Source organism: Acytostelium subglobosum (genome assembly GCF_000787575.1).
Source record: "Acytostelium subglobosum LB1 DNA, scaffold: scaffold12, whole genome shotgun sequence".
NCBI classification, from domain to species: domain Eukaryota; phylum Evosea; class Eumycetozoa; order Acytosteliales; family Acytosteliaceae; genus Acytostelium; species Acytostelium subglobosum.
In genome coordinates this window covers 330,906-351,008 of record NW_012236521.1, presented here as the reverse complement: position 1 = coordinate 351,008, position 20,103 = coordinate 330,906, and the positions used below count along the sequence as shown (strand labels likewise).

Below are 20,103 nucleotides of genomic sequence, written 5' to 3'. Positions count from 1 at the left end.
AGAGGTAGTGTATGTAGAGGGGTTGGTAAGGGTAAATGGTAGTCGATCTTGGCGAACTGTCACTACTACTACTGTCTGTGCATACTTCCCTTAATCCATAAGGCACTACTACTGCTGCTGCACTCCATCGATGGATCATACAATGATGTTGATGATCAATCAAATAATGAATGAACGAATGAATGAAATGCAATGTGTTGTCCGTTACCATGATAATTGAAACATGTCATGTTATGTACGTCCAGTGGAGACGGACACTTTATTGAAGGTGTCCGGACATATGGCCAATTGAATCGCCGACGCTTTGGATCCGATCGCATTGCACTACCTCGACCAAAAATTAATCAATGATTGATCGATTGATCGAATGAATGAATGCCCTGCCGGCAGACAGTCCGGACATTTGCATCATGAGCTTGGAATGAGTGAGCGACGAAGATCATTCCCAAAAACTTGAATGAGAGGGTATGAACTGAGTTGATCTTGTTCCATAGAATGTGTGCGAGTCACTAATGATCATTGTGGCCCATCACCAGGGTGCAAAAAGAATGAATGGATTACTTCTTGGGTGCCTCCTGCTTGATGTCCTCATTGAAGTTGGAGAAGTTGTGACCCATGTATCCAGCGATGACCTTGTCTGCATTGCCCTCTGCATCGAGAACACTCTTGCCTGCTCTCTTTTTCCTTCTGGCCTCTTGTTGAGCTCGCTCCTCCATCTCCTCCTCTGTCAACACACGCTCCTTCACCATCCACACCTCTACATAAACGCACTTAAACTCCTTTGAATGAGACAGTGATGGATTACCAAACGTTGAACTCTTTCCATGTCCACTTTCATCATCATCCTCAGACACCTTGCTATGTCCACAATCAAACGTGTCATCGATGACCCAACCAAACAGACTATTGATTGATTGGTTGATTGAAGGGGGGTATTAATACATTGAGGTGGATGAAGCCTTGATTCATTCACACGACTACTCACTGTTGGATGCCACCCATGCCAATACCATTGTATAATGTTGTTGTTCCTTCATTGAGATACTGGAAGTTCCTGTCTATTCCAGATGCCCTGAACACATCGATTGTTGGTTGAAGTCTAAACACAAAGGATCTCTCTGTTTGAGTGAAAGGGTCAGCACCATCCTACCCACTCATGCTAGTACAAGTACTCACCATTGCCGTAGAACTTTGGGAACTTTGTCTTCCAAACCTCATCCGCAAAGCCACCAAACACATGTCCTCCATCATCCTTGATCAATACTATTATATGTTTGATTAGGTTAATGAACGAATGAATCAATCAAACAAGACGAGTACTTACTCAATGTTGAACCCTTTTCAGTTATATGTGAACAAAGACGATTGAAGCTATGACCATTCTTTGTGGAGGAGTAGAGCAATGACCATTCAGTACGATACTCATCAGATGGTAGATTACTTGATAGCTTGGCAATGTTCTCATCGTTCAATAATGTTGAAGGTGCATTCAACTTTGGTGTCCTTGTAGGTATCACTGGTGATTGGATCGATGCTCCTGATGGTGTTGATGTTGCAGAGTTGGGTAAAGACGTTGTTGTCGTTGATTTTGCTGATGTTGATGACGTTGATGTTGTTGGTGGCTGATCATGACCATTGTCCTTGTTAGCAATCTTTGTCTCCTTGTTACCCATAGTGATACAGATATTATTACAATAATTCAACGAATGAAATGAATTGAAATGAAGCCTTAACTTTGGCCTGGGGACTAGATATTGTTGTGGTGAAGTCCAGGGTTAGGGCAAGGGTAAGGGTTAGAGTTAGGGGAACATGATGTTCACTGGCTACAACAACTACATATATAACAACAAAACTATATAACAACACATTAGCAATGGATACTCTATCTTTGATGTTGATAAAGAAGATTGTTACTCATTTGAGTGACAATCTGTTGGACAGTATCATGTTATCATTGGTCTCAAAGAGATTATATAATGATAGAACAAAGTATATTATATTGGATAAGAGTCAATTGCCAATGTACTTTGAGTTGGATAACTTTATCAACAATAATATCAAACCATCTACAACAAGATCAACAGAGTCATATCAACAACTAATCTTGGAGCAGACAAAACATAACAAGCCATTTAATATCGCAGTACTCAACTCTACACAATGTCCGCACGACCGCTACACCTACGACCATATATTCCTCACTCGTAAGTAATGTTATCAATCAATCAATCAATCGTCATCTCACTCAAAATGATCATCAATCACTCAAACATCAGGGCAACTGGCGGCTGATGGACAGATGATCGAGCAAATATTGGCATTGCCAAACATTGGATCAATCACTTTTATTGATAGGAGTGAGACTGTATGCTTCCAATCATCGTTCTGGATAAGTGCCATCCCATTGTTTGAAGGGTTGGTGGCCAAGGGAGTCATTGACGTGTCGTACATATGACGTGGAATCATCTCACCACTTCCACCAATAGTTAGAATTACTACTATTACAATGGCCAAAGGAACTGATAAAGGCAGAATACCTCTGCGCCGCCACACCTTCCCCTCCACCCTAACCGGTCTAACGATATCGTATGGCTACCATGTGAACCCTTTCAACAAGGTATTGCCAGAGGGTCTCAAACGACTGGACCTCAGCTATGCCCAATATCATAATGATAGTGTCATAACTGGTGGACTGCCAAGTACATTGGAAACACTCATACTGACGAGACAACACAGCTCCCATCTTAAGCCTGGCTCACTACCACTTGGCCTCAAGTCGTTGATCATTGAGTCGTCCTACGAGCATGTTTTGGATGACACGATACTGCCTCGATCACTCACTCATCTCAACCTCAAAGGCGGACACACCCAACCACTTGGCAAGCTTCCAGACAGCCTCACTGACCTATCCATCGAACTATTCGGCACTGGCATTATTAGCCACAGACCATTGATCAAACTACTTTTGGAGTCATACCAAACACTCAATCCAGACATTATCTTTGAGCATCTCAAAGACCTTACATTCTTCAAATTGCGCACGAGTGATATCTCCAGCATCACCTCTACAAGATTCCCAAATCTCCGCGATCTAAGTATAGTATTCCCGGACGTCACTGGCAATGGCCTGATAGATCTCTCAGGTCTGCCATCATCAATTAGACGTCTCACATTGTGGGCATTTCATCTTCAATCACCATATGGACCGATTCCAAATGGAGTGGAGGAGGTCAACTTATATGGCGATCATGCATTCGACGCTGGAATCATCCCGACATCAGTAACAAGCCTATTCCTACAAGGTGTATATTTGACGTTGCCTGCCAAAGAAGGTGATGCGGTACCCTGGACAATTCCACCATCAGTTCGCAAGCTTCAGATCCATTTCTCACCGACGCCAGCCATCCACTTCTTGCCCTTGTTGCCCATGACCATTCAAGTAGTCGGACTAACTATCGATCCTAAAAAAGGATCTGAACAACTTAGAAGGATATCAGAGACAGTGTTCTTCATCATGATGCCAAGCCTGATGGACAGTGGATTCATCGATGTCACAACAGCCAAGTTCACCAAAGTGCTTAAAGCTGTCTCATAAACAAAGATGCTGTTGATGTTGGTGTCTTGAATTACTACATGGGTGGGGTGAGGGCCAGGGTAAGGGCAAGGTAAGGGTTAGGGTTAGGGGAACATGACAGTCTGTTGGACTGTATTATCTACTTGGTTTGGTGTTGTCGTTGATGTAGTTATCCAACTTTTATATATAGGAGTGAGACTGTCAGCTCCCATCTGAAGCCCTGACTCACTACCACTTGGTCTCAAGTTGTTGACCATTGAATCGTCGTGTCCAGCCCTAGTCAGAGTAACTGTTGTCGGTGTTGAGGTGTGAGAAAGAATGAGAGTCAATCTCCAAGTTCACCAAGGTTATTTCTTAAACAAAGATTACTTTTCCAAATTTGGAAGTGCTGTTGTATCCCTTGCCTCAAATTATCTAATTCATCATTCATTCATTTCATTGTACAATCAAACATATACATATAATATATATACATACAGAGATAGGAATGGAGAATGACCTCAATAGGAATAGAAGTATTGTACATATACTTTGGACGACATCTCAACATATGGTGGCATGTGGAGAGATAACCAATGCGGTTAGATGTTTATGTGCATTACTTGGTGAATCACATGCCACAATGAACAACAATCAATCAATCAATGGCGGCGATGGTGCCGGCGGTGTTAGATCATTGGTCGATGCATTTGTCAATGTCAGCAACAACAATAACAACAACAACAGCATTATAACTCAAACAGTTGTACTATCAAATATTGAAGAGGCCATTACTCGTGTTCGTCTCTCAGAACTACTGCTTCAATATACATTCAATCATCACGAGGCCAGGTATCACTTGGAGAAGGCTGTGAGTGTCCCTCGAGTCGCAAATGTACAATCACGTGACTCAATGACTAACTCTCTCTTGATCATGCACTACACAGAGGTTACTTCTCGACACAGACTCAACAGAGGACTCACTTGAGCTACTCTGCAAGATATCATCATACTTGACTGACTTCTTCATCAGTGGCAATGCAATCAACTTGTCAAAGCAGTGGATAAAGAAAGGTCTTACATATTCTTCATCGTAAGTCACGTGATTGATTGATTGATTACTCATTGCTACTCACACCTTTGATCAATGTATAGAATGAACAATCAGAGATGGAAACTATACTTCTTGATCAAGAACACTTATGTACTCTTCATTGAGAATCAACCAAAGTTGATACATAGCACATTGGATCAAGCTTTAAAGATGGTCACTGATTCAAATGATGACTTTAGTCATGTAAGCCCTCACTCGTCCATTCACTGCGATGGCAACACATACTGACTAATCATTCAACTTCATGTAGTCACTTGTAAAGTTGATCAAGACTCACTATTCATTGATGTACTGGGATTATACATCAGTCGCAACACATCTGACTGAGGTGAGCGCAATGATCAAACTGATGGGCGATCAACTCGAAAGATATAAGTCACAATCAATCAATCTCAGTGTCAATGGCAATGGCAATAGCAACATCAATGGCAATGTCAATGTAAATTCAATTCAATATCCACAATTCTTCCAACAAATATTCAACTCCTCCAAGTCCAATCAAACAAAGAGAATGGACCTAATGATTCGCGATGTCGTTATATCTTTCGAACAGGTATGCACTTTCTCAACGATGTAGTGTAGATACTACTTCACTCAACTGACGCTCCATCCATCCATCCAGCTTCGATTATATTATTGCTTTATCAATGTTAGCTTCTTGATGAGAGTTGGCGACTACAAACAAACTGGCACACTGCTCGAGCAGATGCAAGTGTACTTCACCAATCTAGTCGACATGATATCGGTGGACGTCTCAGCACCACTGCCCATCTTTAGCTTTGGTCATCATGGCATCAAGTACATGTCAGTCGTGTGTTATCTAATGTTTGCCATCCATGCCAGAATGATTGGCGAGCTCCAAAAGTCGTTGTGTTGCCTGGCCAACGCACTCAAGTTGATCGACGGCGAGATTGCGATAGTGTACGCTCAGTCACGTGGCGAACTCAACAGTGACAAGATGTCAGAGATCCGATCAATACTGCGGCTCAAGTTTATGGTTCACGAGAACATGTTCTACATTCGCCTGACACACTACGATCTGGACTCATCATTCATTGAGCTCCAGAACTGTGTCTATCTATTTCAAAACCATCCATTACTCTTCACTGACTTTGGTGTCTCGGCAATCCACACTCTTTCCGCTCTTTATCTTCAAGCACTTGGACATCCAGAGCTTTCAAAGCCTCACATTGACATATCACTTCATGTAAGATATAAAGCAACGACATTGCGATGGCAGTCAACCAATCATGCAGGCATTGGAATCATTCCATTCAATCATTCACTCACCTACTCACATTCACTCAATCAATGAATCAAACAGAAAGCCAAACGATTTGATGTACAGATATTGTCAATCATCAGGCTGGCAATTTATAATATTAGCACTGGCGAGATGGAAACTGTATGTTATATCCCGTGGAACACGGTGAATGATCAAACACTCACTCAAACACTCCATCACTCAATCCAGGCCAAAAAGATCATCAGGGATTACTTATCGCAGTTGGAGAATCATCCACAACTGCTGTTCAAGACGACATCATTGTTCCTTGATGGTATTACCCAGGCATCAATATCACCGAATGAGGCCAAGGAGAAGTTCAAAGAGTGTCTAGACATCTTGAACACCAACTTTACACATAGCCAACTGACAACAAACGTTCTAATATCATTGGCCAGATTATATCTTCAGTATCCAAATCACAATCACAGTCACAACAATGACAACAATGAAAATGACAACAACAACAACAACAATACTTCATCACTGGCAGAGTCAGCATTGATGATGGCGACAGTAACAAACGATTTGATATCCCAGTGCAATTGCAATATGATAGTTCGGAGTGGTGGTGGCAGCAGTGCCACTGATGGCAGCAATGGAAACATCCTGGATCATCAGCTATTCGAACGACGCGACGCCACCCTCTCCAAAAGTCTGGAAACACTTGATCAGAAGAAGGCATACTTTAAGATGTTGCTCGATAAAGATCGCTGATATGATCATACAACTGTGTATACATTTGATTGGGTTGTTGGTTGGTTGTTGTGCTGTGTTGTTATTTTATGTTATGTTGTCATTCGCTGTTTCCACTCGCTCGCCAACTACTTCTTCAAGTTGAGCTCGCTAATCCTCTTCTCAAGTGACTCAACATTGTTCTGGATCGTGACCATATTGCCCTTGAATGACTCATCCATCTGGAGGAACAATTGGTTAGTATCAATTCGATGCAAACACATCATCCCATCCATCCACCATCATGCCCCAAGCCATACCTTGTTCATCAGACTGCTGTTGGTCTTCAAGAGTGATGCAATGTTTGATTGCTCCTTCTCAAGTTCGCTCAGATGGCTGGAGAAGGACAGACCCTCCTCGTGGAGGGATCGCAGCGTGTACAGTCTGTTGATGATCGATGGCAACTGTTGTCCAATGACGTCCCAGCGATTCATCAACTCGTAGATGGTGTTGATCTTTGCCTCGTTTGTCGACAGTGACTTGGTGGTTGTCTCGCTCTGGCTCTTCATTGACTCCATCTGCTTCATGGCCACCTTCATCTTTTGTTGCAGTACATCCAACTTGGTAGAATCCAACAGTGACAGCTTATCCTTGATCTCCACCAATGATTGAGTCAATGGGATTGACAACTCCTAACATGTGATGATGATGTCAGCAGACTGCCCATCCACGATACACTTATTCACAACAACTTACGGTCTTGTTTCCAACTTGCGACTCCAAGTTGGCCAGTCTCTTGTCCAGGTCTGTCAGTCTCTGGAGCTGCTGGTACTTGGCTTGGTCGCCAGAGTAGTACAGTTCATATTTTACATGGTTGGGCGAGGATGATGAGCCGCCAGCAGGTTGCTGTTGTGCATTGGCACCAGACTCACCTGCGAATGATCGAAGTCCATTAAGAAGTTGCCTTGATGAATCGGTCTAGTGATAGCAAGGGGGGTCAGGTAAGTGTTCGCTTGCATTGATCATCATTCATTCATTCACTTACACCTCCAAGCAATTGAGAATAATGTAATATCTGTCTGTTCTCATCCAAGATGGGACGAAGCTTGTCATTCTCCAACAACAATCCGAGTTGACTTTGAAGCTCGCCCAATTGTTGGGCCAACTCAGCACCTGTGATACCTGGCTCGACCTCGCCCTCAGCCTACAACAAACAGTCAGTCATTAGTCATCCGTCAATGACATGCGACGCATCCATGATCACGATACATACATTTGCAATGATCTGCACTTCATCGCGTAGTGACTTGACCTCGAACTGGAGACGCTGGAACTTCTGGAAGGGTGTCTCTTCCTTGCGATCAGCATCGTCAGATGGCAAGTCAAAGACTGTCTGATTGTTGAAGGTCCTTTGTGGCTTTGATCTGATGACGGGCTTCTTGTAGATTGAGTCTGAGAAGTCCTCACCGTCATTGTTCAGCTTCCTGTTTGAGAACTTTGCGTGTGCCTTTGCTGGTACCAAAGACACTCTCTCAATGTTCTCATTGACCAACTCTGGCTTCTCCTATATTATGTATGTATCAACATGTCAGTGGATGTTGATGTGATGTGCTGTGCTGTCGTGCAGGTGTTGTCATGTTCAACAACATACAATGATCAAGGGTTCAGGGACATCTGGTGTCTCGAATGAATCTGGTTGTGATGTATCCTGTAGAGTGTTCATCATAAGTTAGTTTGTTAGTTGATCATTCTTGGTTAATGATTGATTGAATGATCATACAATATCAGGGAGATTCAATATCCTTTTGCCGCCACCACTGCTACTTGATGCTGTTTCTGACATCCTACTGTCTACTTTCTTTTATATCAATGTATGTATATATTATATATCTGTTTAAATAAAGGATTCAGAAGTCATTGATTGAGACTGAGATTGGCGGAGCAAGGGTTCACTGATCTTCAGATTTTATTTTCGTGTGTGCTTTGTTTGTGGCGCTGTTCTTGTTCATCAAGGTGGCGATGGCAATGGCTACAGCTAGACCTCAAGGGAGGGACAGGACACAATGGATGTACCATCCATCAAACATTTTAACAAGTAAGATCATTGATCTATGAGGTTAGATACCTGTGTGATCAGATCAATGAATTGGACATGATACAACTTTCAAATGTTAACCACCTGAACAAGCAGGCTCATGAGTACAAGATAAGAAATACCCATGCATGGATTGATTGATTGATTGATATGATTGATAACTGGGTAGCTGGTCAAGTGGAATGAATGGTAAGTGTTAGTAATATATAGAATGGAATGGAATGAAATGAAGTCGAGAAACGAAGGTAAGTATGAAACTGAGGATGAGGTAGGAAGAGGAGGAGAGAATAATACATCAGGAAAGGGTGTATATCTCAGTAAACACGTGAATGTCCACATTGATAACCCTTTCTTCTCTATATTTGATTTCATTATCATAGTCTTTATGTTGCTATGCTGTGAAACATAACTCCACAAGTCTATGACTTACAGCAAGAATGAAGTTTCATCATTGTAGTATAACTCTCCCTCTTCCTTCCAACTTATTCCGACTCAATTGTTTGTTTGTTCATTCACGGAGTATGATTGATTGATTGAGCAAGTGAAGTGATCTTACCTTTACATCTTTGTTAATGTTGTTGTTGAAGTTCTGTTGTGATTCAACAATCAAAACCCAAAGTGTGATGAGAGCATTAAATGAAAAATTTGATGGTTGATGGGTTGGAGTGTGAGCAAGCCATCAGAGTGATCAGTGAAAGCCAATTCTTTGTGTGAAATGGATATTTTTATTATTTCATTTTGTTTTTAATTTATTTTAGTGTTGTGATCCTCTCTCTACATGATGGATGTTATTGCCTCTGCATGCAGAGCTGAATGAATGAATGTTGAAGACATCACCAAGTGTTGAGGTGAATGAACTAGGTAGGTGTTGGTGTGATGTGGGTGGGTGGGTTGGGAGAGAGGAGGGGCCAGAAAATGCATGATAGCTTGCTTTGGAGGATGAGACAGGAGGAGTCTTCAGAGGTCTTGGATTGTCATCATCACAACTCTATTTATTAACTACATATACATATATATACACATACACACACTCACTCCTACACACAATTTAGATTGAATACTCGGATATAGACATTGTCCAAGCATCAGACTAAATAGATCATCTGTAAGTGAATATGATTGAATATGAATGAATGATCGATGTTCATATTCATGTTCAAGTATACTAACTATTCATTCAATCAATCATATTCAATCAAACAGATATCAGTATAGACTTGTAATTATAACTCATTCAGCACAACAACTGTATATTATTTAATAGAGAAGAAGAGAAGACATGTCTACTGCTTTCGAATTGGAGCATTTGGCTACATGCATCACTGCCCATGCATGGAACGCCGACAGATCAAGAGTCGCCGTCTGCCCAAACAGCAACGAGGTGCACATCTACGCAAAGAATGGCACTTCCTGGGTTGTTGAGCACATCCTTGCAGAGGTATGTATCTCATTGATTGAATCATTGATTGATTGATTGATTGATTGAATTGAATGAATGAATGGTCGAGACTAACTAACATGTTTGTTCAACATAATACATTATAGCACGATCAAGTCGTAACAGCCATTGACTGGGCTCCAAAGACAAACAGAATCGTCACTTCGTCACAGGATCGTAACGCCTACGTGTGGACTTTTGTTGATGGACAGTGGAAGCCAGTGCTGGTGTTGCTCAGAATCACCAGAGCCGCCACCCACGTCAAGTGGAGCCCATTGGAGAACAAGTTTGCCGTCGCCTCGGGTGCCAAGCTCGTCTGTATCTGTTTCTTCGAGGAGGAGCACGACTGGTGGGCATCGCACCACATCAAGAGACATAAGTCCACCGTGCTCAAGGTCGAGTGGCACCCAAACAACTTGCTGTTGGCCACGTCCAGCAGCGACTTCAAGGTGCGTGTGTTTGACGCCTACGTCAAGGACGCCGACGGACGCCAGGTCCAGCGCCCATACGGTGAGATCCCATTCGGTCAGCCAATCTTTGAGTTTGACCAGTGCGCCGGTTGGGTTCACGCCCTCGGCTGGTCCGCCAGCGGCAACCGTCTCGGCTTTTCCAGCCACGACTCGACCCTCGCCGTCGCCGACCTCACCTCCAACCCACCCACTGTGCAGAAGCTCCGTCTCCGCAACCTGCCACTCCGCGACCTCCTGTTCGTCACCGAGAACTCCATCGTCGGTGTTGGTCACGACTGCACACCAATCCTCTTCACCAACAACGCCGGTCAATGGAGATTGGACGGTGAGTTGGACAAGACCACCGAGACTGCCTCTGCCGCCTCCTCCAGCGCCCGTTCCATGTTCCAGAACAAGGTTGACCTTGGAGAGTCAAAGGTTGACATCAAGCTTCCATACGTCCACCAAAACTGTATCACGTAAGTAGTCGATAGTATTCATTCATACAGTTCTTTATCATCATGTATGCTAATATACTCATCTTCTTCTCCCGCTATCTTTGTCTTCTTCCACCAACACAGTAACATCAATGCATACAAATCAGCTGGAGGAGTTGTCTCTGACTTCTCTACCTCTGGCCTCGATGGCAACATCGTCATCTGGCACGTTAAGCCACTGGAGACCAGAAGCAAGTTGAAGTTTGTTTAAGTTATTCCTTAACCTCAATCAATCAAACAATCAATCACTGTCCGTCCCCTTCATCAACCTCTCCTCCAACCTCTCCTCCCTCAAGACACACCATCAACCTTAATAATCCAACAATAAACCTATTCATCACCTATTATTATTGAACCATTTCCATACTCTTTCTTCATTCTTTCATACATTAATTCGTTATCTCTTAATTAGTACATCTATACCATAATAAGGTATTCATTTCCTGATTTGGGTTGGTACCAATACCTTTGGAGGATTATTAATGTGAGGTGAGTGAACCAATTCATAATCATCCAATCATTCTTTCAATATATTATATAATAACAAAGAGATAATAGATAATTACTCATCCTTACTTAATATGGATAATATTATTGGATGGTTCTGTCTTACAGTTGAAGACTGTAGGACTAACCAAATGAATTTGAAGGAACTAAAGCCAACTGGTGACTTGTCCAAAGATACACTTGATCAGTATATTGAATCATTTGAAAAAGGTACTACATTATGTAATGAGACAACAATCTACTTGTTGAGTTTACCTACTATTCCACTTGACAAACTAAATGAAGACAAGGAGAAAGTTGAGGCTGCCCAGAAGGATTATCAGACCCTTTATACAAAGGTTAATGAGGAACTAAAGGGACATCTGAACAATGAAGAAGATAAACATGTCAACGAAATCATATTCCATGGCTTTATAAGTATGAGATGTCTATTTAAAATCGCCAATAGTATAATTGATAATAGAATCAATCCCGATCTTACCATAAAATGACCAAGTATTATTATTAATTCCAAGGCCATTTACACTATATAAAACAAACAATTACTATGGCCATAGTGCGCCAACCCAACGCATCCCCTGCCAACCAAACAACTACCATCAATGCCCAGCCAGATTTTAGTTACTAAGGGGGGTTTATTATATCGCGCGACACACCAATGAGAGGAGACATCGTTTAGGCAGTGGCAGTCTTGGTGAAGACACCGGAACCATGTCCGTAGATGACCTTCTTGATGAGACCCTTAGCGGCGAAGTCTCTGAGGACACGGCGAGCCAAAGAACCGTTGCATTTGTACTTGTCAGAGACGGTGGCAATGGTGATGACCTTGGAAGTTGGCAACTCCTTGTTGATCTTGTTGTAGGTCTCCTTGTCAAAGAGAACCATGTTGTTCAACTTCTCTCTGGACTTTCCCTTGGACCATTTCTAATGATGATTGAATGATTGAATGATATCGCGATGCTGTCTGTTAGATATCTGTTGTCTGTGTGATTCACCACTCATTGACTTGTTGCTGCTGCATCTGTCGCTCTGCTGCTGCTGCTCTGTTGACAATGAGGTGAGAACAAGAGTTTGAAACACATACCTTTCTTCCAGCTCCGCCGGAGGACTTGGACTTTGAAGCTTGTGGCTTTGAGGCCTTAGCAGCAGCTTTGGGAGGCTAGATTGAGTGATTTCATCGTTCGATTGATTGACAATATGATTGATTGATTGACAATGTGATTGATCGTTGATTCGTTCGTTCGTTCATTCATTCATTGAGATTGGATTGGATGGTGGGATTGATGTTAGTCTACATCATTGATTGGATTGATCGGATGGTCAATGAATCTAGTCGATTGACACACATACCATTGTGTCGTTGTTGTGCGAGTATTCGAAAAGGGTGTTCTCAATGTATCACGAGTTGACCAAGTATCCATCGCCTCTCCGTCTTCCACACCCAATTAATTGCAAAAAAATAAAAGAAATCAATTTTGCATAATGATCATGAAGTTCGACTCCCTACCTTTACAACTTATAAGCACAGGTTGACAACTTCACGAATGTGGAATACTAGAAGTATCTAGATAAGGTAAAATATATATTATTCTAACTATATTCAGAGTTCTGATGACTCGACACTTTACTACTTCTTAATATAAGTGGAGACTTTTATCTGAAGTATCAAATACTTAAATAACCAAAGCTGGAAAGTAATGTATTTAAGAAACTAATTATTGGGTCAATCAATCAATCAAACAAACAAACAATCAATCAATTAATCAATCAAAGATATATTCCAACTATTGAATCAAGTAAGTAAAAGTAATTAATATAATTATTATTCATCAATAACTAATGTTTAATAATTTCTTTTCCTATTCTCTTTTTTTATTATAGAATGAACAAGAATCAAATATTGGCTTTGTTATTAGTATTCCTCTTTATCACTGGTAGTGTTGAGGCTGGTATTGGCAAGAGTATAAAGAATGCTTTTAAGAAAATAGAGAAAGGATTAAGGAAAACATTGGATGCTGTGGATATCCAAGCAAGTCTTGAATGTGATCGAGATGGTTGTACGAAGAGAATAGATGTCAGGAATTAGTCCTGGCACTCTAAAGCCCATCAATCAAACAATTATCCCCCATCAATATCGATAATCAGATCCCAACTAAAAATAAATAATAATATAAATGTTTGATTGATAAATTAAATAATTAAATAATCTATTTATTATTATTATGTACATTTAAATTTAATGTAAACCAGTATTAGAACAATCCATTTTGGTAATCAGAGATGGCTTGATAGATCTCTTCTTTGGTGTTCATGACGAATGGTCCACGTTGGGCAATAGGCTCGTTGATTGGTTTGCCAGCTGCGAGCAGGAATCGACATCCCTTCTCTGATGTCACTTCGATTTGAGTCTGTCCATTCGATCCATCAAGTAGTGCAATATGTGATTTGTTCACCTCCTTCTGATTGTCGGCAGGGCCAAACTTTCCAGAACCCTCAAACACATAGGCGAATGATGAGTGGCCAACTGGTATCTCTTCAATGAATGTTGCACCCGGTGCAATTTCCACGTCGAGTAGCAGGGGCGAGGTTACAACGCCTTCAACTGGTCCAGTCACCTTCTTGTAGCATCCAGCCAACACCTTTATCTTGTTTCCATTAGAGTCCTCGACGATGGGCACCTTGTCTGGCGAGATGTCTTGGTAGCGGGGCTCAACCATCTTGTCCTTGGCTGGCAGGTTGACCCAAATCTGGAAGCCATGCATCAAGCCCTCCTCCATCTTGGGCATCTCTGAGTGTATGATTCCACGTCCAGCCGTCATCCATTGTACACTGCCTGGCACCAGTATGCCATGATTTCCTTTATGATCTCTATGTTCCATTGATCCTGCCAACACGTATGTCACTGTTTCGAAGCCTCTATGAGGATGATCTGGGAATCCTGCCATATAATCATTCGAATCGTCACTCTCTATCTCATCCATCATTATAAAAGGATCCACTCTCTCCACTGGTCCACCAATAACTCTCTTCAAATTTACTCCATCTCCATCCGATGTATCTATTCCTTTTGCAACTCTGGATACTATTCTTGAAGTCATTCTTATATTATAATTTGTTGTATGTGTATATATATTTGTTTGTATGTTTGTATGTTTGTTTGATTGATTGTATTTGTTTGAAATGTGATGAATAAATGTTGATCCGATTATCACTAAATATATAGTTGTTTAAGATATATTTAGAATACCCTTCAATATCTTCCGGTGTCCTCTCGAAGTAAAACGCGTAAAGGGTATCCCTCTAGCATGCATGCTTTACTCTAGAGAGTTATAGAACTTGTTAAGATGCATCAACTCACACACAAACAGACGCCTTCTCTTTGCCATTCATCGATGCCACACACACATGAAGAAGTTTGCTTTGAGCTCCGGAATTGGAAAGAACCCCCCACACGACTAGACTACATTATGACTAGTGTGTAAACCCTGGGCATTTCCTAAAAAGGCAAGTAATTGTTTATTAGGATCATTCAGATGCTTGTCAACTACTTTCCTTCTTTACTTTGAAGATAGATACTTGAAACTATGTGTGTTTGTGTGTGTACATACATGTGTTAAGTGGTAGTTGAAGGCCCTAATTCAATGTCAATTCATACATTGGGTTACAAGTTGGTAGAGGTCCAACTAACCGATGACTACAGACTGTAGTCTCATGTCTAATCTACATATATATTATATTAAATAGAGAGATACATATATATTATTATTTATTTATTTATTTATTTAATTAATTATTTGATTGATTGAAGTGAAGTGAAGAGAAGAGTGGAAGAAGAAAGTGATGAAGTTATTGGCAAAGAGAAATAGAAAGAATGTACATCCTTTCACTGTTTTGGTGAAGGTTGATTCGATATCAAGTTTACAGGGAGAACCTATTACACCTGGTACTCAATTCGAGATAGCATGGAGACGTGGAGATCATAGTGGTGCATCACCTCTATTGTCTATAACCAATGGTGAACTACATCCAAACATCATCTTCAAGATACCATGTAACTTTAAGAAGGAGTCCGGTCACGATGACCTAGCCTCAAAGCGTCTAATAGTCTATTTGAAGAAGGTAATACTATGTACATTCATTCATTCAATCATTCAAAGACATCAATCTAATCAATCATTCAATCAATCAAATGTTAAACAGATAGAGAAGAAGAGAGCTGTAAAGATTGCAGTGTTGCAGATTGATCTTGCATTGATTGTTAATAAGGATGATAATACAAAGTCAAGACAGTACTCTTCGACAATGAAGGGTATTGATAATGATAAGTTCAATCCTTATATTGAGTTCTACGCATCGGCACAACCTGGTATAACCGATGGAGGAGGCAACTTAAGTGCATCTCAGAAGGAGTTGGAGTCGATGAGTAACTCGGGCGGTAGTCTCGAGCTGTCGAGCAACATATTGAGCTCAGACCGCAGGAACTCCGTGTCCACGGTGTCCAGCGATCAGATGTCCGACGTCAGCTTCTCAAACATTCAAGAGTCAAAGGATCCGCTGCATGACGACCCGTTCGAGTTCAACTTTGAGTCCGAGGCCCCGGCTTCCAACCACCTCACGCGAGAGGAGAAGAAGACGGACTTCATCTCGCCGCCATCCACCAGGTCCACTCACACCCAAGAGACCACTACAGGCAATGTACAAGTGCCTCCAAGCATTACTGTCTCGTCCATGTCGGCACCATTGCCCAGCCCACTTAGAGGCAACTCTGCTGAGAACCTACCGACATCCTCCAATCCCTTTGATGTGTCCCCTATCAATTCACCGATTCCGCCCAACTCCCCAATGCCAGAGCGACGCATGTCTACCGATGACCATGGCATGTCCAAGAAACAACAGAAGCAAGCCAAGAAGAAGGGTGGCGACAGGTTAATAACCAGCATTCACAAAGAGTATGTATATATTCATGGATTGCATTGGATCTGGACTGGAAGTATACTAACTTATTGATGTAGTCATGGATTCTTTTCCAGAAGGAGACATTCAATTGCTGCACCATCTCAAGATAAGAGTATGTATAACTTCATTCATTCCATCATCCTCGTCAGATGACTAATCTTATTCCACATCATTCAGAAGAGGAAAATGAGAACAGAACAATGTTGACTGATAGGCTTAACGAAGCAGACCTACCTCTCAACTCTGTCCTATTCTCCAGAACTGGTGATGGTAAGTGTGAATGATTGATGGATGAATCTGAGGTGCAACTTGATTGACTAACATGATGATCATTAATGTAGAACGTCTTAAATTCCTCAACGAGGAGATGATATTATATAAGAGACCAGAGTATTCCCAAGGCATTCCATTATCATCAATCATTGTATACAAGTGTCTGTTTGAATGGAAGGACTTCTCTCCACATAATCACATCTGTCTGGAGAACATACTAAAGTCATTCGATTACCTTGGATCGGTAAGTAACCACGCCAATGCCAACTCATACAATCAAACGACTAACCATCAATCAATCAATCAAATAATGAAGATGGAGAACATGGACAAAGAGACTTCATGCTATTGGCTATCAACATCTTATGGCTTGCATTACTTGTTGGACTGCTCGTACAACCTTCGTGCCAATGCCAAGAAGAGAGATGATGAGCGATCGCCTACGAGTGATTTGGCCACCAACACTGAGGCCCAGAACATCAAGTTGTTCATGAACAAGTTGCAGGCGAACCAAAAACAGTTCTGGCGTCTGCTGTGGAGGAAGATGCACGCCGAGTTGGACACTGTGCTCAACAAGATCGTCGAGGTTATCAGCGACAAGAACTTTGTGCAGACCGATCTCTACCTGAACTACCTTCGCGGCACGCTTGACTTCCTCGAGAAGCGTGTGCCATTCTCCTCGCTCTGGCCCAACATCTTCAAACAGATCTTCTACTACACCTCTGGCTTCTTCTGCAACCTCTTCCTCATGGACACTGTTCATTCCAACTCCACCTGCGCAATCAATCTCAAACTATTGCTATCCTCCCTCGCACAATGGATCCAAGAGAACAAGAAGCAGAACTACTTCTATTACTTCAAGTAAGTCCTACGCATCACTCATTCAATCCAACATGTTATACTAATACTCCCTCCCTTCCAATCAAAAAGGATTGAGATGTCTGTGATCAATCAATTGTTGGACGTGATGATTGTGGATAAGAACTCGTTGAAGGAGGAGGCTGTGAGGAAGGAGGTGTGTCCATCACTGCGGTTGAATCAGTTGGCCATACTGTTGGCAACATTCAATTCGTTGTCTTGCCAAGAAGAAGTCGATCCAGATGTAATCAAGTTCCTGCAAGACAAGGGCATAAAGAATCAGGAGGAACAAGACTCGAGCATCAACACCGACATCATGTTTGATCTGCCAGACAATCCCGAGCCCAGCAAGAAGTTCTTTGAGGCCAAGATCCCGCAGGCGTCCGTCTCCAACAAGCGATTCAAGTTCATCTTTAAGCCAACAACTGTATATTGATTGAATGGAAGGATGATGGATGATAGTCCATGTGTGTATATAAAGGATGATGGGAGACTCGATGCTCTCACATTGTATATATGTATCCCAATGGATTGTCTTTAATCAAAGGGAGTAATGATAGGGGATAGGGGATGGAAAGGGAGGGTTGGGATTGTCGTGTCGTCGGACGAACATTACTGCATGCATCGGGCATGGTTGGTGAGGTGAATGAATGGAGGAGAATGAATGAATGGATGATCGAACGATCGGTCGGTCGATGGATGAATGTGATGTGATGCTACTACATGGTGTTTAGCAGTATTGCTTCTCGATTCCGAGGTAGTCCAAGTGCTCTGGGATGCTCAGGGCAACGATGGCGTGGTCAGAGCAGTGAGGGTCCTCACCAGAGCCATTGCAGATAACGTACTCAGTGTGGTTGGAGGGCGACTTGATCCAGACCTCGGTGGGCAGGTGATGGAAGCCCATCTCCTTGGTTGGCAGATGTGGCACGATGTCGTGGTAGTTGACCACACGCCAGATTGATTGTAGGGCAGTAGACTCAAAGTACTCGTTAAAGGCTGGGTTGCCGACTCTGGGCGAGCCGTATGTGTACATCTCGAGTGGCAAGCTGATAATGCTTGGGTAGACATCGGCCACGGCCAAGATGGCGAGGGCGCCACCAAGGGAGTGTCCAGTGGCCACGAATCTAGTGCAGTGTGGACACTTTTGTTGAGCGAGGATCAGACCCTCGTGAGTGGCCTTCTGGACATGATTGTAGGCGGCCAAGAATCCACGATGGACCATTGCAGATGGGTCAGCTGGGTATGGTGACACCTGTGGGAAGTTAAGATTGGTGATCCAGTTTCTCAAGTCTGGGCCTTGAGTTCCTCTGAATGCCATCACAACTGTGTTTGATCAATCAATCAAATGCAATGGAGATGGAAGATGGAATGATGGGAAGGATGGATGTGAGTGATTGGTCTTTGGATGGACGAGTGATTGATTAATCACTCAGGCAGGCAGTCACGGGATATTACTTGTGTTATCAGTTATTCCAATGTATCCGAAGGTGTTTGAGAATACATGATCGAATGTGGATACAATCTCTAGACCTCCAGCTGGTGTGTACTGTGTGTTGCAATAGGCACAAGTCCAATTGGACACCTCCTTCAATGGGCAGTATGCAGAGTATGAATACTTTAAAAAGAGATGGAAGATGTAAGGTAGGTAATGTGTTAGCCAAGTGTAAAGTTGAAGTTGATCACAATGATGATAGTGAATCAGTGGAATCATGATCAATGTACCATCAATAACTCAAAGGCAGATGTTAGAGAGAAGGGTGGGTTCACTGGAACAGCTTGAACTTGGTAGTTGGGCATGACAACACCACATGTCAACAACAATACAAAGGTGAGGCCAAGTGTAATTGCTTGGTAGTTGTTTGATGACATCTTATTATATTATATTATATTATGTAGTAATAATAGTTGTAAGTAGTAGTAGGTAGACTGATGATTCATTGATCAAAGTGATCATTTTGAGTTAGTTGGTCGAGGACCTGTCGAGGTATCTTTGTTTGTTTAGAGAAGGAAAACAGAGGGAACCGTCAAATAATGGCCCCAAATCAAACAAAGAGGCTCTGTTTTAGATCACTAAAACGACTTTGGTAACGAAATTTCAATATTTGCTTCTGATCATATGGTGGGCCAACAGAAGGCCGAACACCCTTTGCACACAAAACCCCACTCACACCTTTCAAAACAACAAGTCTGACTCTTCCAACTCAAGTTCAAGTTCACACGCAACCACACTCTTCATTCAAACACACACACAACACACTAACAATCGATTATTATCTGCAGATAATATGTTGTTGTTGTACATGTGTGTGTATGTGTGTATTGGATGAGCTGGATACAATACACAATACATATATATATAAAAGCACATATGCCATATTAGTAGTTGAACCGTCTAAATCGAGG

General features: G+C 42.0%; 10 protein-coding genes across 10 annotated transcripts; 5 read left to right on the top strand and 5 right to left on the bottom strand.

Annotated features, from left to right (window-relative positions):
- Positions 1-560: 560 nt before the first annotated feature.
- Positions 561-1,673, bottom strand: SAMD00019534_064250 (hypothetical protein; the record flags this gene model as incomplete). The annotated part of the gene is made up of 4 exons (XM_012898245.1): positions 561-903; positions 986-1,118; positions 1,177-1,263; positions 1,325-1,673. Coding segments are annotated over 4 exons (912 nt in total), but the record flags the coding sequence as incomplete, so codon positions are not given.
- A 218-nt stretch (positions 1,674-1,891) lies between these two features.
- SAMD00019534_064240 (hypothetical protein) lies at positions 1,892-2,455 on the top strand (the record flags this gene model as incomplete). The annotated part of the gene is made up of 3 exons (XM_012898244.1): positions 1,892-1,989; positions 2,077-2,204; positions 2,277-2,455. The coding sequence occupies 3 exons, from the start codon at positions 1,892-1,894 to the stop codon at positions 2,453-2,455; spliced, it is 405 nt and encodes a 134-aa protein (XP_012753698.1).
- A 51-nt stretch (positions 2,456-2,506) lies between these two features.
- SAMD00019534_064230 (hypothetical protein) lies at positions 2,507-3,595 on the top strand (the record flags this gene model as incomplete). Its single annotated transcript, XM_012898243.1, has 1 exon — positions 2,507-3,595. The coding sequence occupies one exon, from the start codon at positions 2,507-2,509 to the stop codon at positions 3,593-3,595; it is 1,089 nt and encodes a 362-aa protein (XP_012753697.1).
- A 529-nt stretch (positions 3,596-4,124) lies between these two features.
- SAMD00019534_064220 (hypothetical protein) lies at positions 4,125-6,669 on the top strand (the record flags this gene model as incomplete). Its single annotated transcript, XM_012898242.1, has 7 exons — positions 4,125-4,424; positions 4,501-4,646; positions 4,709-4,850; positions 4,918-5,220; positions 5,290-5,874; positions 5,992-6,072; positions 6,142-6,669. The coding sequence occupies 7 exons, from the start codon at positions 4,125-4,127 to the stop codon at positions 6,667-6,669; spliced, it is 2,085 nt and encodes a 694-aa protein (XP_012753696.1).
- A 107-nt stretch (positions 6,670-6,776) lies between these two features.
- Positions 6,777-8,470, bottom strand: SAMD00019534_064210 (hypothetical protein; the record flags this gene model as incomplete). Its single annotated transcript, XM_012898241.1, has 7 exons — positions 6,777-6,869; positions 6,948-7,319; positions 7,384-7,605; positions 7,673-7,831; positions 7,901-8,191; positions 8,279-8,335; positions 8,408-8,470. The coding sequence occupies 7 exons, from the start codon at positions 8,468-8,470 to the stop codon at positions 6,777-6,779; spliced, it is 1,257 nt and encodes a 418-aa protein (XP_012753695.1).
- A 1,531-nt stretch (positions 8,471-10,001) lies between these two features.
- On the top strand, positions 10,002-11,317 carry SAMD00019534_064200 (hypothetical protein; the record flags this gene model as incomplete). Its single annotated transcript, XM_012898240.1, has 3 exons — positions 10,002-10,160; positions 10,268-11,088; positions 11,191-11,317. 3 exons carry the CDS (start codon positions 10,002-10,004, stop codon positions 11,315-11,317), a joined length of 1,107 nt encoding a protein of 368 aa, XP_012753694.1.
- Positions 11,318-12,291: 974 nt separating this feature from the next.
- On the bottom strand, positions 12,292-12,966 carry SAMD00019534_064190 (hypothetical protein; the record flags this gene model as incomplete). Its single annotated transcript, XM_012898239.1, has 3 exons — positions 12,292-12,537; positions 12,698-12,772; positions 12,964-12,966. Coding segments are annotated over 3 exons (324 nt in total), but the record flags the coding sequence as incomplete, so codon positions are not given.
- Positions 12,967-13,865: 899 nt separating this feature from the next.
- Positions 13,866-14,780, bottom strand: SAMD00019534_064180 (hypothetical protein; the record flags this gene model as incomplete). The annotated part of the gene is made up of 1 exon (XM_012898238.1): positions 13,866-14,780. A coding segment is annotated over one exon (915 nt), but the record flags the coding sequence as incomplete, so codon positions are not given.
- A 673-nt stretch (positions 14,781-15,453) lies between these two features.
- Positions 15,454-18,136, top strand: SAMD00019534_064170 (hypothetical protein; the record flags this gene model as incomplete). Its single annotated transcript, XM_012898237.1, has 7 exons — positions 15,454-15,732; positions 15,814-16,562; positions 16,626-16,681; positions 16,747-16,839; positions 16,911-17,086; positions 17,159-17,703; positions 17,773-18,136. 7 exons carry the CDS (start codon positions 15,454-15,456, stop codon positions 18,134-18,136), a joined length of 2,262 nt encoding a protein of 753 aa, XP_012753691.1.
- Positions 18,137-18,430: 294 nt separating this feature from the next.
- SAMD00019534_064160 (hypothetical protein) lies at positions 18,431-19,491 on the bottom strand (the record flags this gene model as incomplete). The annotated part of the gene is made up of 3 exons (XM_012898236.1): positions 18,431-19,029; positions 19,156-19,315; positions 19,423-19,491. Coding segments are annotated over 3 exons (828 nt in total), but the record flags the coding sequence as incomplete, so codon positions are not given.
- Between the last annotated feature and the right edge of the window lie 612 nt (positions 19,492-20,103).